General features: G+C 44.5%; 1 protein-coding gene across 1 annotated transcript in view; it reads right to left on the bottom strand.

Annotated features, from left to right (window-relative positions):
* CD4 (CD4 molecule) overlaps positions 1-12,197 on the bottom strand; it is a 28,842-nt gene continuing 16,645 nt past the window's right edge. The window contains exons 2-10 of the mRNA XM_083593631.1: positions 6,833-6,944; positions 5,846-6,007; positions 5,596-5,739; positions 5,188-5,445; positions 3,643-3,942; positions 2,580-2,813; positions 1,323-1,453; positions 940-1,054; positions 1-768 (exon numbers count right to left, since the gene is read on the bottom strand). Of these exons, the coding sequence (XP_083449757.1) occupies positions 950-1,054; positions 1,323-1,453; positions 2,580-2,813; positions 3,643-3,942; positions 5,188-5,445; positions 5,596-5,739; positions 5,846-6,007; positions 6,833-6,875 (1,377 nt within the window). The 5' untranslated portion in view covers positions 6,876-6,944 and the 3' untranslated portion in view covers positions 1-768; positions 940-949. The remainder of the gene's footprint in view (positions 769-939; positions 1,055-1,322; positions 1,454-2,579; positions 2,814-3,642; positions 3,943-5,187; positions 5,446-5,595; positions 5,740-5,845; positions 6,008-6,832; positions 6,945-12,197) is intronic.

Below are 12,197 nucleotides of genomic sequence, written 5' to 3'. Positions count from 1 at the left end.
TGCCTCCCCCCACCGAAAAGTCTGCCCTCCCCAACAAAAATCCTTGCTACACACATGGAGGAGCATACCGTTTTTCACTGTTTTGATCCCTAGGATTTGCACCAAACCAGAAAAGTCGAAGAAATCGGGTCAAATTTTTAAGGTGGTTTGCTTGAACCTTTTTCTAGTTTTGTGCAAAACCAAGATATCAAAAGAAGAAGAAAATACACCAGATATTGCACAGATATCTGTGAACATGCCCTATTGATACTTAATCATGATAGCAGATTTAACAAATTAGAAGGCAGACACAAACCCCAAAAGGAGATGCTACTGGAATGAACAGGAGAGGCAGAAGTTGCTCCTCATATACAAATCCAAGTATGTCTGGGTATGGAACACGCCAGTGTAATTTGAATGAGGGGGGGAGTGGATATACAGCTAAATAATGCTCACATGTGGTCAAGCCCTTATTCTCATGTTCATGCAAGCTTTACTTGGTTTAAGTGGTAGACTATTCAAGTAGAACTTCAGTTGATTAATGGGGTAGAGGACAAATTTTAACTGGTGATGCTGAGAGCTTGTTTATCATTTTTGAGGCTATTTTCATTTTGGTCCATTACTGCAAAACGAAACTGCTAAAGGTGGTATTAAAAGAGAAATAACCCTGTTCCCTTTAATCTGTCTTGTCTCTTCTCTCTCTTGGTAGACAAGTGTCATCAGCTGGTCTTGTTTACTCCTAGTCCCCTTTCCCTGAGGAAGACGTGGAAAAATAAGTGACAAAGGGTCCTCCTTTAAGCAGTGGCGTAGCGTGGGGGTGCAGGGGGGCCCGGCCGCACCGGGCGCAACATCTGGGGGGGGCGCTCGCACTCGCAGCTCTCTGCCCCTACCTAGATCCACGGGTTAGGGGGCGCAAATTACTTGCCTTGCCCCGGGTGCTGACAACCCACGCTACGCCACTGCCTTTAAGTCAATGCAGGGTATCTGCTGAGTGCTCTGGTACGTACTTATGACACCGGCAAGTCTTCTTTTCAAGCAGGTGCTGTCTGGCCTGAGCCATCCTCCTTGCTCTTTGCTGCCAAAAAACAAAGCAGAGTTTTATGTTCTTCCAAGTTCTCTTCCACAGACTTCTGTATGTACAAGCAGTGGCGTAGCGTGGGTTGTCAGCACCCGGGGCAAGGCAAGTAATTTGCGCCCCCTAACCCGTGGATTTGCGCCCCCTAACCCTAACCCCCAGATGTTGCGCCCGGTGCGGCCGGCCCCCCCTGCACCCCCCACGCTACGCCACTGTGTACAAGTATTTCCCCCCTCCCCTTTCCATTTATCAGCACATATCCACTCACCCTTTTCTGTTTAACAGTTTTGCAACTGAACACACACACTCCTATGATGATGATCAACAGCAGCAACATCACACCAGCTCCAATGGCTATGTAAGTCAGGGGGAATGAATTGGACACAGTTGAGGCCTCATCTGTGGCAAAAAAGGAGAGTTGAGATGAGAGGAGGATACACATATGAAATGGAAATAAATAATATAGGTTGGAAACAAATGATACAGGGTGGTAGTCAACAAAGTTTTGCCCAGGGTAGAAATCAATGGACCCAACTTCATCAATTTCATTGGGTCTACCATGAGAAAAACTCACTGTGCTGAAAATTACCAAAGCCACATGCATCTGATGAAGTATGCTTTGGCCCATGAAAGCAAATGCCATTCTAAATGTATTACATCATTCAAGTGAAAAGACCTTGTGGTTTTTGCTGCAATGGGCTGCCGTGGCTACCACTTCTGGAAATCCGCTCCACTTCCCAGTGGGGAGGAGTTGCGGTGGACCGCATGGCCACCCACTCCCCACTGGGGGCAGGGGATTTTGTCCCCTGTTGCCTGGGGGATCCCGGCCACGTCAGAGCCCGGCCAGCCAATCCGCTGGCTGGGGGGGGGGGGCATGGCCGGAGCCGTTTAAACGGAGGAGCGAGCCAGAGGACTTCTTCTTTGGCTCGCTTCCTCAATCACCTGCCCTCCCTCCCTATTTTGCAGGTTAGGCAATGACCTTGCTATGGACTTCGGTTGGTCGCCTTGGTTGTCCGAGGGGCCTGGTAGGAAGTTTTCCACTTGGCAAATTGGCACTGGCCGCTTGGTTTTCGCCTACCTCGTAGCAATCGCCACAACTTTGTTAGGGTTGCGGTTAGGCACTGTTTGACCTTGTGTGGGGGAGGGGAGGTGTGGCCATCACCTGCCCCTCCATGCTTAAGGGTATTCTGTTAAAGGAATCTGGGGGTGTTGATCTAGTCTGAAGCCCGGCTGGGGTGTTAAGGCCTTGACACGACCCCGATGGGAACACCAGGGGGAGCTTGAGTTGGTTTGCATCGACAGGGCTCTCCCTACTGGTGGCTTACCCTTACTGGACTTCCTGCACAATGGGCAGGAGTCAGATACAGTCAGGTCCAATCAATGCCTAAGCCAATACTGCTCACATTCTGTAATTTCAAGAAAGTTGTGGCCAAAATTTGCCCAATGACATAAACCTAATATTTGTGTCCTTGCGTGAGTTATTTCCAACGAGGGGGTGGCTGCGGGGTCTTGACACGCAACATACCCACAAAGTAGATCATACTGAGCTTCTCTTCACCCTGCACCATGAGGCTGCACTTCCACTCCCCTGAACTTCTGGTCTCATAACAAAATTTGCCCTCTGGAAGATGAGTTTCACATTTGGGCGAGTCACGCCTATTATTCCAGCACAGCTGAGCCTTAGAAAGATCAGGAGCAGAGACATGACAGCAGAGGCTCACATTTTCTTTGGAATCCAGTCTAGGGCGGTCAGCAGAAACTGCAGGGAAGACAAGAAAGGAACGTTCACGGGGTCCCGTTTCCACAAAGCTCAGGAGAGAATGCCAAGCCTCCATGCTGGAGATGCTCACTGCTACAAGAGACGCATTCATCTTATGATCTAAGGTTCTAGGCTGCCTGACTCACAAGAAAGGCTTCCTCCCAATGGAAAGGCAAAAACACTTGGATCGACACACAGACTTGAGGTGCTACAGCTCAATCAGCTTTATTTAGAGGGCCACAATGCAGAGGAAGTCAGTGTACACTGTCCATATTTTGGGCACCAGCTTATATCCTGGTTTGGCATATGGTCCTGGGTCCTTTTGCCATCCTCCAAACACACAAGCAGAGGCACTTTTAAGTGTGGAACAAAACAGTACCAAAGCAGCACTCTACTTTTTGCACTGGTTTGCAGTCAACCAGATGAGGTTGTGTTTCTTACTCTTTACTTGTGACCCCGGTTTGAGTGTCAATTACTCAGTTGGGGGGTGGGATGGCAGGGAAGGCGGGGTCTGCAGCACAAAACAGCACCAAACCAATCAGGCAGCAAACTGTCTTGGGCTGGGCTGACCAAACCATCAAAACACCCTCTCTACCAGTGCTGTCATTCCAATCCAAATCAAAGCACCCTTTAATTGCTTCAGAGTTTTTGTTTGTTTTGACCTCACGTCTATTTTTGCCCAAAGTTTTAGGAGTTCCTGGGAATTGTTTCTGTTTTTCAACCAGAAGTTTCACCAGGTCTAGATGGGATAGTTTTTGCAAGTGTGATATAAGCAGTGTTATGGTCCTTGTTTACACCATAACACAAAGTGATCGAGACTTATTCTTACCTTTCATCACTACCAAGCGGGTGGTCTTACTCAGTTTCCTCCGTGTAAATGCAATACTGCACTTGTGCTCTCCAGCATCCTCAAACTGGACCTTGTTTATCATTTGCTGAAGTAGGGAACTGTTGAAATTGTTTAAGTCAGCCTCCACAATGGTCTTGTTATCCTTCGTCCATCTCAAAACTGGGTTTCTTAGGATGTTCTTTGGAATATCTTGGAAGTCAATGTTCAATTCACATGAAAGGACAACTGTGCTGTTAACAGCTGCATACCTCGTATCTCCATCCAGTGAATTAGCAAAACCTGATTTTAAGACAGAAAAAACAGGAATAAATAATTTCCATTTTCCTCAGTAAAGAGTAGGGAGAAACTCTCTTCCCCTTATAGAATTCTAGAAAGGCCTTACTTGTGTACCGATTTCTGGGTTCCCTAAATGAAGTAGACTCTGCAAAGAAAAAGCTATGAAAATGAAAAAGGGGCTGCATCATCACCATCAAGTACCCAAAGATCTCTTCTCCAAAGTTTGGCAAATGCACCATTTAAAGTCAAGGGGGCCAGATGGTAACAGAAACTGGCACTGGAGTAATTAAGAAAGACTATTCAAGGGACAATTAAAGCCCTGCTCAACCCCCCAACCAGTATTAATCAGTCAACAAGAAGCAAGGAACATGCAGGACCAACTTTCCATTAAAGGTACAAGTTTTCTGAAAGGCCTTCAAAACGTTTTACTTGTCCACAGCGGAAAGAGAGGTTATGCAACTGAGTTTTATTGGGGGGGAAAAAACTGTCAAAAGAGAAGAAGTGGGGTGTGCACAGAAAATGATCTGGCAACAATGCCCTCTAGATTATCCATAAAAATAAGTGATTGAACAAATGATGGCGATTCCAGCCTTTAACTTGGACGGCCTGGAAGCATCACACTTCCAGTCACTACAATATCTTTTATGCTTCCCTTTATAATGTTGTACAACTTGGCAGAATTAACCATGATGCATAAGACCTCTTCAGGCTGTCCCCATCACTGTGAGTTGGATGGTGACTGTCTGCAGTAGGGAAGCGGGTTTTGTTTTTTTAGGGTAGGCTACTGATGCATTTTATAACCCTGGTTTTCTGCTCACGTAGGCTCCCTGATGCAGATGGCCACCTTCCAATTTGCGGAAGGAAACAAATGGGATAGGGATGGGGCATGCTCCTCCCACTTCCTCCTCCATGTAACATTAATATGACGTATTTTTCGCTCTATAAGACGCACCAGACCACAAGACGCACGTAGTTTTGGAGGAGGAAAACAAGAAAAAAAGTATTCTGAATCTCAGAAGCCAGAACAGCAAGAGAGATCGCTGCGCAGTGAAAGCAGCAATCCCTCTTGCTGTTCTGGCTTCTGTGATAGCTGTGCAGCCTGCATTCGCTCCATAAGACACAAACACATTTCCCCTTTCTTTTTAGGAGGGAAAAAGTGAGTCTTATAGAGCAAAAAATACGGTAGTTGTTGTTGTTGGTTCTTCTGCAAGGAAAAGAAGAACCGACGAGGTCAGTGATTTTTCCTACCTATCACTTTGACATCATGGGTGATGCGAAGCCCACTACGACTAATGAAACATTCCCAGGTCCCTTGGTCCTCCTGAGCTTTAAGGTCCTTTATCTGCAGCCTCCGATCTTTATTTTGTAGAGTCCATCGTGCTTTTTTATTCGTTATTTTTGACTTGTTGGGGCCAAACCACTCAACCTGGGTAGACGTGTCCGAGGAAGACAGTTCCAGTTGTGTAATGTCACCCTCCAGGAGGTATTCATCTGAAGGTCCTTTTACTATGAAGGGTGGAGAAAGCCTTATTAGGTTAATTGTTTTTACCTAGGGCTCTTCCCTGTCCTTCTCACCCAAGGAAGTGCAGGAAGATGGGACAGGGAAAAAGGAGTTGACATCTAACTTTTCTTCTTTCTCCATATCGCATCACTCACCGCTCCACAAGTTAAGATTAGTAGTTTTTATTTTCCCATGTGCTTCACATGTATACTGTCCTTCCTCTCCATTTCTCATAGTTAAAGAGTAATCCCCTTTATCTGCATTCTTTAATGAGTATGTTGCTGATGAGGAGGAGGAACCTTTGAAAGAAGTGGAGTCACAGAGAGTTAAAGCTTTTCATCAGAGAGCAAAGGTTCTGCCTTCCCTCTTTTAAACGCATAATGAATGGTACAACTGGATTTTTACCTTTTAAAAGATGTCCACGCTGATATTTAATTATTTCTTCTGATTTATATTTCCAGATCACTGGAACGCTTGGGTTAACGCTATCAACTTGGCAAGGAAGGGTAACTTCTTGCCCATAAGTAGCATCTATGTAATGCTCTTCACTCACATGAAACATCACACCTGAAAGACACACAGGCTCAAAAAACACAAAAACAAAACCACATGGAAAAACAAAAACAGGTCAACCGAATTCTCCCCTCCGCGCTGAATTCTGGGGTTTCCCGGCCCAAAGCTTACAATCTGAACACCATCTTTGGACTTTATAGTACCTTCATTTTCGTATATGCTTGCATTTATGTTCTCCTTTTCTTAATATCTTTTATTTAAGTGTTTCTTTATGTCACTCAAGTGTCACTGGAAAATGCATCAATTTGGATTTAATACTGAGAATTTGATCAACCCCCAGAATAAATAGGAGTACAAAGGACTGCCACAGTAATTCTAATTTCTGCAGGAGCTCTTACGTCTGGTTTTAAACCAAAGGATTGACCAGATTTGCGGCCAGCATGAAAACTTGCTTTTGAGTGCTGAAGTCAGCGTTACAGTAGATCAACAACTGTCAACCATATGGGTCACCCCAAGTCTCTGGAACCACAACAACTACTAAATCTGTTCCTGAAAATCTCTGCTATTTTTGCCGCCGCCCCCCCCCATTTGTTACCAAGAGAAGGCAGCCTTCTGTGAGCAGGAGATATTGATCCCAGCAATCCAGTGCAATATTGTAAAAGGGTGTGCAGGTCTTTTTTGTAGTAACAATGTACAGCAACAATAAGAGCACAGTATGGGCCATGGCAAGGGGGGAAATGGGTCATATGGAAATGGTTCCTATGTGGACCAACACAGCTAGCTCGCTTTGCTTTTTCAGCTTTCGTTATATTTCTAGCCAAAGCAAAACATCTGTGTTGGTGACTCTGGCACTATGTGTGCCTGCTGAAGAGAACTTACCCAGGACAAAGGAAACAAGAATGCATCTCAAGATCATATCCATCGGTAGAGCTTTGCGTACTGCAGACTCGGTCTTCTGTCTAAGGGATCCTAGCAGGGAAAGGTCAGAAATCTTGTAGAAGAAGAAGAAGAGTTTGGATTTGATATCCCCTAAGGAGTCTCAAAGCGGCTAACAATCTCCTTTTCCCTTCCTCCCCCACAACAAACACTCTGTGAGGTGAGTGAGGCTGAGAGACTTCGGAGAAGTGTGACTGGTCCAAGGTCACCCAGCAGCTGCATGTGGAGGAGCGGGGAAGCGAACCCGGTTCACCAGATTATGAGTCCACTGCTCTTAACCACTACACCACACTGGCTCTCCTGATTGTATCAGTGAAGTCAGCAGTGGTTTCTTCCCTGAATATATCATACATAATATATAGACAGAAAATAGTCAACTGATTGATAATATGGCCTGGTGTGCAGTTAGTCATTTGGAAGCTGGTCCTCTCTATCAGGTAGTCATTATGGGTGATGTTTGGCTGCCACTGATATCTGTTCAGCAAAGTAACTAGGGTGGTGCAACTGGTGTCCCAACACCAGCTACAAGATTGTGGTGGAGGTGCAAGATTTGCTGCCGCCAACAGAATAAATTATAATTTAAATATAATTTTCATATTTATTTCATTATGGGGGGGGGACCCAGAATTACCCACATGTAATTAATAAAACCATTCCAAATAGTGAAACCAGACAGAGGGCCTTCTCGGTAGTGGCGCCCGCCCTGTGGAACGCCCTTCCAATCAGATGTCAAGAAAGTAAGACATCTGAAGGCAGCCCTATTTATGGAAGTTTTTAATATTTAATGTGGTATTGTTTTTAACACTCGATTGGGAGACGCCCAGAGTGGCTGGGGGAACTCAGCCACATGGGTGGGGTATAAATTATTATTATTATTATTAATCCCATTTGGGTAATTTTGATTTTTGATAATGAAATAAATATGAATGGAATCTTTAAATGTATGAAATTTGTTCACGGTTCTAATGGGACCCCTTTTTTGCTCCCCATTGTTCTAAATTATCATCCCTACACTTCACTGGACCACAGATACAAGGAATGGTTGTGAGACTCTGTTGCCTTGCTGCCATATTTCATATTGAGGGCTATTTTGTCTTATTTTTAAAAACCAAGATACTCAGAAAATGAACTGATCAGATTGTGTATAGCGGAACAATCTTGCTCATCCTCCCAAAACTGCTCGATAAGCTAATAGTAAATTATTACTGAGAAAATGTGGACCTGATCCAGAGGACTTTTTGCTGCCAAAATCCAACTTAACCACTGCAATATTAAAGCGTAGCTCTAAAATCTGCTTTCGGAAGAGGACCTGGATGCCATTACTTTATCCAGTAGTTCCAATACATTCCCCACCTTAAAATCATACCATGGGAAAAAGAAATACTTAGCAGAGCTAACCTCTTTTTCTTTGCCAAGCACTTACAGCCCTGCATTTTCAGACTATGAAATCTAATTTTCTGGAAGGGAGATTTAAGAAAATCCCTAGAGATCAGCACTTTTGCATATGCAGCAACCTCTGGGTAGAGGACACGACACACAATATGTTATATGGTAAACTGTATATGTAATACCTAGGCAAAATATTTAGAGAAATCTTTAGCATTGGCCACATGGTGAGCTGGTTGTCTGCAATCTGTAGCAGGTGACATTGAGCGGAGGAAGGCGCTCCCCTGAGCTAGAGTCATTGAATAACAAAAATGTAGAGTTGGAAGGGACCGGAGGGTCATCTAGTCCATCCCCCTGCAATACAGGAATCATTTACCCAACATGTGGCTCAAACTCACAACCCTGAGATTAAGAGTCTCATGCTCTACCCACTGAGCTATCTGACAAATAAATTAAATTCCACGAACAACCTCCTCTGCTTCATCTAAAAAAAAGAGAAAACTAACTTTTAACTTGCTTTTTAAAATTCTGATTTGGCACTACAGTGGTACCTCGGGTTAGGTACTTAATTCATTTCGGAGGTCCTTTCTTAACCTGAAACTGTTCTTAACCTGAAGCACCACTTTAGCTAATGGGGCCTCCCACTGCTGCTGCCGGAGCACGATTTCTGTTCTCATCCTGAAGCAAAGTTCTTAACCTGAGGTACTATTTCTGGGTTAGTGGAGTCTGTAACCTGAAGCGTATGTAACCTGAAACGTATGTAACCCGAGGTACCACTGTACTTGGTTACTTTAAAACAGATACAATGGTACCTCAGGTTACAAACACTTTGGGTTACATACTCCGCTCACTCGGAAGTAGTACCTTGGGTTAAGAACTTTACCTCAGGATGAGAACAGAAATCATGAGCTCCTGTTGCTCGGTCCCTGCTCCTGCCAACCTAGCAGTTCGAAAGCACGTCAAAGTGCAAGTAGATAAATAGGTACCACTCCGGCGGGAAGGTAAACGGTGTTTCCGTGCACTGCTCTGGTTCGCCAGAAGCGGCTTAGTCATGCTGGCCACATGACCCGGAAGCTGTACGCCGGCTCCTTCGGCCAGTAAAGCGAGATGAGCGCCGCAACCCCAGAGTCGGCCACGACTGGACCTAATGGTCAGGGGTCCCTTTACCTTTATGTAGGTGCAGTAATAGGAAATTATGCAACCTTGAAGTCACAGAGCTCAATCATGTTGACTTGCTGATGAGTGTTAAGATCTCAGCAAGACAGACCACCCGAAACTTCCTTAGTTGGATAAATAACTTATCATCCTGAAAATTTAGAATAGGTCTTCCTGCCCTTCATCCTTTGTCCAGATAGTAAAATTGCCTTTGAGTGATACTCTGCTGCATGGCAGGCTGTGCCAACAAGTCTCTTTGAAAGGTGAAGGTTAGTTTTTAAAAGCTTCTTTTGAATTTCCTTGAGTATAGCATAAAAGTTTGGCACATTTCCCCAGAGGAAGTATTAATCTAGCTATGCACAATTTTGAAAGTTCAATATGTGAGAAACCAGCAAGGGCGAGGAATAAAACATGACTGATAGCAAGGGTGTTACGGTGTTGAGAAAGAAAGTCACACGTATTTTGTGTGTATTTTCCCCCCTATGAGGAAATGCTGCCACATAAGGAGATTTTTAGTTTAGAAAATAGGTAGAGGACATGGCAAGAGATTATGCACGGGTGGAGAAGGGGAATAGAGAAAAGTGTTTTTCCCCTCTCCCATAATACTATCACCATCTAATGAAGCTGGATGTTGGAAGTTTCTGGACAGAGAAAAGGAAGTACTTCTATATACAGTGTGTTAAACTATGGACTTCACTCTCACAAGAGTCAATAATAGCCTTCAATGTGGGCAGCTTTAAAAGAGGATTAGACAAATTCCTGGGGGGTAAGACTATCAATGGGTACTAGCCACGCTGGATATGTTCTGTCCCCACTGTTGGAAGCACATTTCCAAACACAATTCAAAGGGTTGGGGCTGACCTTTAAAGCCCTAAATGGCCTCGGCCCTGTACACCTCCACCCCCATCGTTCAGCCTGGACACTGAGGTCCAGCTCCGAGGGCCTTCTGGCGGTTCCCTCACTGCAAGAAGTGAGATTACAGGGAACCACGCAGAGGACCTTCTTGGTAGTTGCACCAGTCCTGCAGAACGCCCTCCCGCCAGATGTTAAGGAGATAAAGAACTACACAACTTTTAGAAGACATCCGAAGGCATCCCTGTATAGGGAAGTTTTTAATGTTTGATTTCTTTACTGTGCTTAATGTTTTTAACTTGTTGGAAGCTGTCCAGAGTGGCTTGGGCAACCCAGCCAGATGGGCGTCAAACAAACAAACAAAAATAGCAGTAAGCCTCTGAATACCTGTTGTTGGGAAGCAGTGGTACCTTGGGTTAAGTACTTAATTTGTTCCGGAGGTCCGTTCTTAACCTGAAACTGTACTTAACCTGAAGCACCACTTTAGCTAATGGGGCCTCCTGCTGCTGCCGCGCCGCCGGAGCACGATTTCTGTTCTCATCCTGAAGCAAAGTTCTTAACCCGAGGAACTATTTCTGCGTTAGAGGAGTCTGTAACCTGAAGTGTCTGTAACCTGAAGCGTCTGTAACCCAAGGTACCACTGTAATGGAAAGGAGGTACAAGAGTTTATCTCAAAGCTGTCTAGTTCTCTGCATGTGAACTGGGAGCATAATCAAGGCTAATGGTACTGCTGTTTTTGCTGAAACAAACTGGAACACAGGTCAGTGGATCACAGGAGAGGCTTGTTGCAGTTTTGGCTCAGTGCCTATGCTACCTGAAGGATGTTCTCTGGGTAACGCTTTAAATGCTCTGGTAGAGTGATTGGTTTTGGGTCGCATATACAATACACTAGCCACAGTCAAAGAATTTAGTGGCTCCCTCGGAACACAAGGCAGATTCATGTAAAGAAGGTGAATGCTGAGAAGCTGAGCTGTGGTCTCTGGAGGAGCTACCATGGTGAAGTGGTTGCAAGAGGTTGCATCAGGTAGATGCGACAGCAGATGCAATAGTACTAATGCTGCAGTCATAGCATATATTAACTGGGACCACAGTTGGAGAGACTGCCAGAGGTGGCCACAATATGGTGGATGGTTGTGATGAAGCCAACATTGACAGTGTAGGATGCTAAGGTGGGGCCAACAATGTCGCAAAGAAAATGACAAAGGTTAATGCCATAGGTTACTAGCCTATCTAGTGGTTGAGGTAGGGGTATCCTACCCGGATAAATCAGAAAGGTGAACTCACTAAGGAATATCCAGTGTACATGTACGTGTGTGTGTGAATGAGAGACAGAGAAACCCCACCTGTCTGTTAATCTAAACGAATTAAGGTGTTTTTTTGTCCTGAATCCTAAGGATAGTATTTGATATAAAAGGACAAAAGGGACATATATCTTGGTGTGCCTTCCTGACAGGAGAAAATGAGGCATCTGATCAAGGCCTGTATTTAAAATGAGCTTAAAGATATATTTGCAAATGTTTTTATGCCAGGCAGAAGACCAGCTGGCTAAGGACTTTGGCAGATGTTTATCCTCCTGGACAAGGGCCCCCCTGATTTATAGCAGGAGCCAAAATTCTCAAAGTTGTAAAAGGGAATTATAGGCTGGGAGCAAAAAGGTTACACTGACCCCACATATTACAGAAAACAATCAAGCTGCAAAAGCACTAATTAAGAGTTGGTAAATAGTAGGATTTATTGTTTAACAAAATATAATACCATGTGCCTCCCATTAGAGGCTTTAGCCACATTTTCCTAAGGTTAAAGGGCAAGAGCTAATGGGAAAAGCAGCTGGCCAGGAAAGGGGGGTGTAAATTGAAGAGTTTTACTTCTAAAAATCTATATATGTTATGTATGAAATATATTGGCTTAAATGTAA

This window comes from Podarcis filfolensis, assembly GCF_964270895.1.
Source record: "Podarcis filfolensis genome assembly, chromosome: 17".
NCBI lineage: Eukaryota > Metazoa > Chordata > Lepidosauria > Squamata > Lacertidae > Podarcis > Podarcis filfolensis.
Note: the sequence above shows the minus strand (reverse complement) of the source record. Positions and strands in the feature narration are given on the sequence as shown.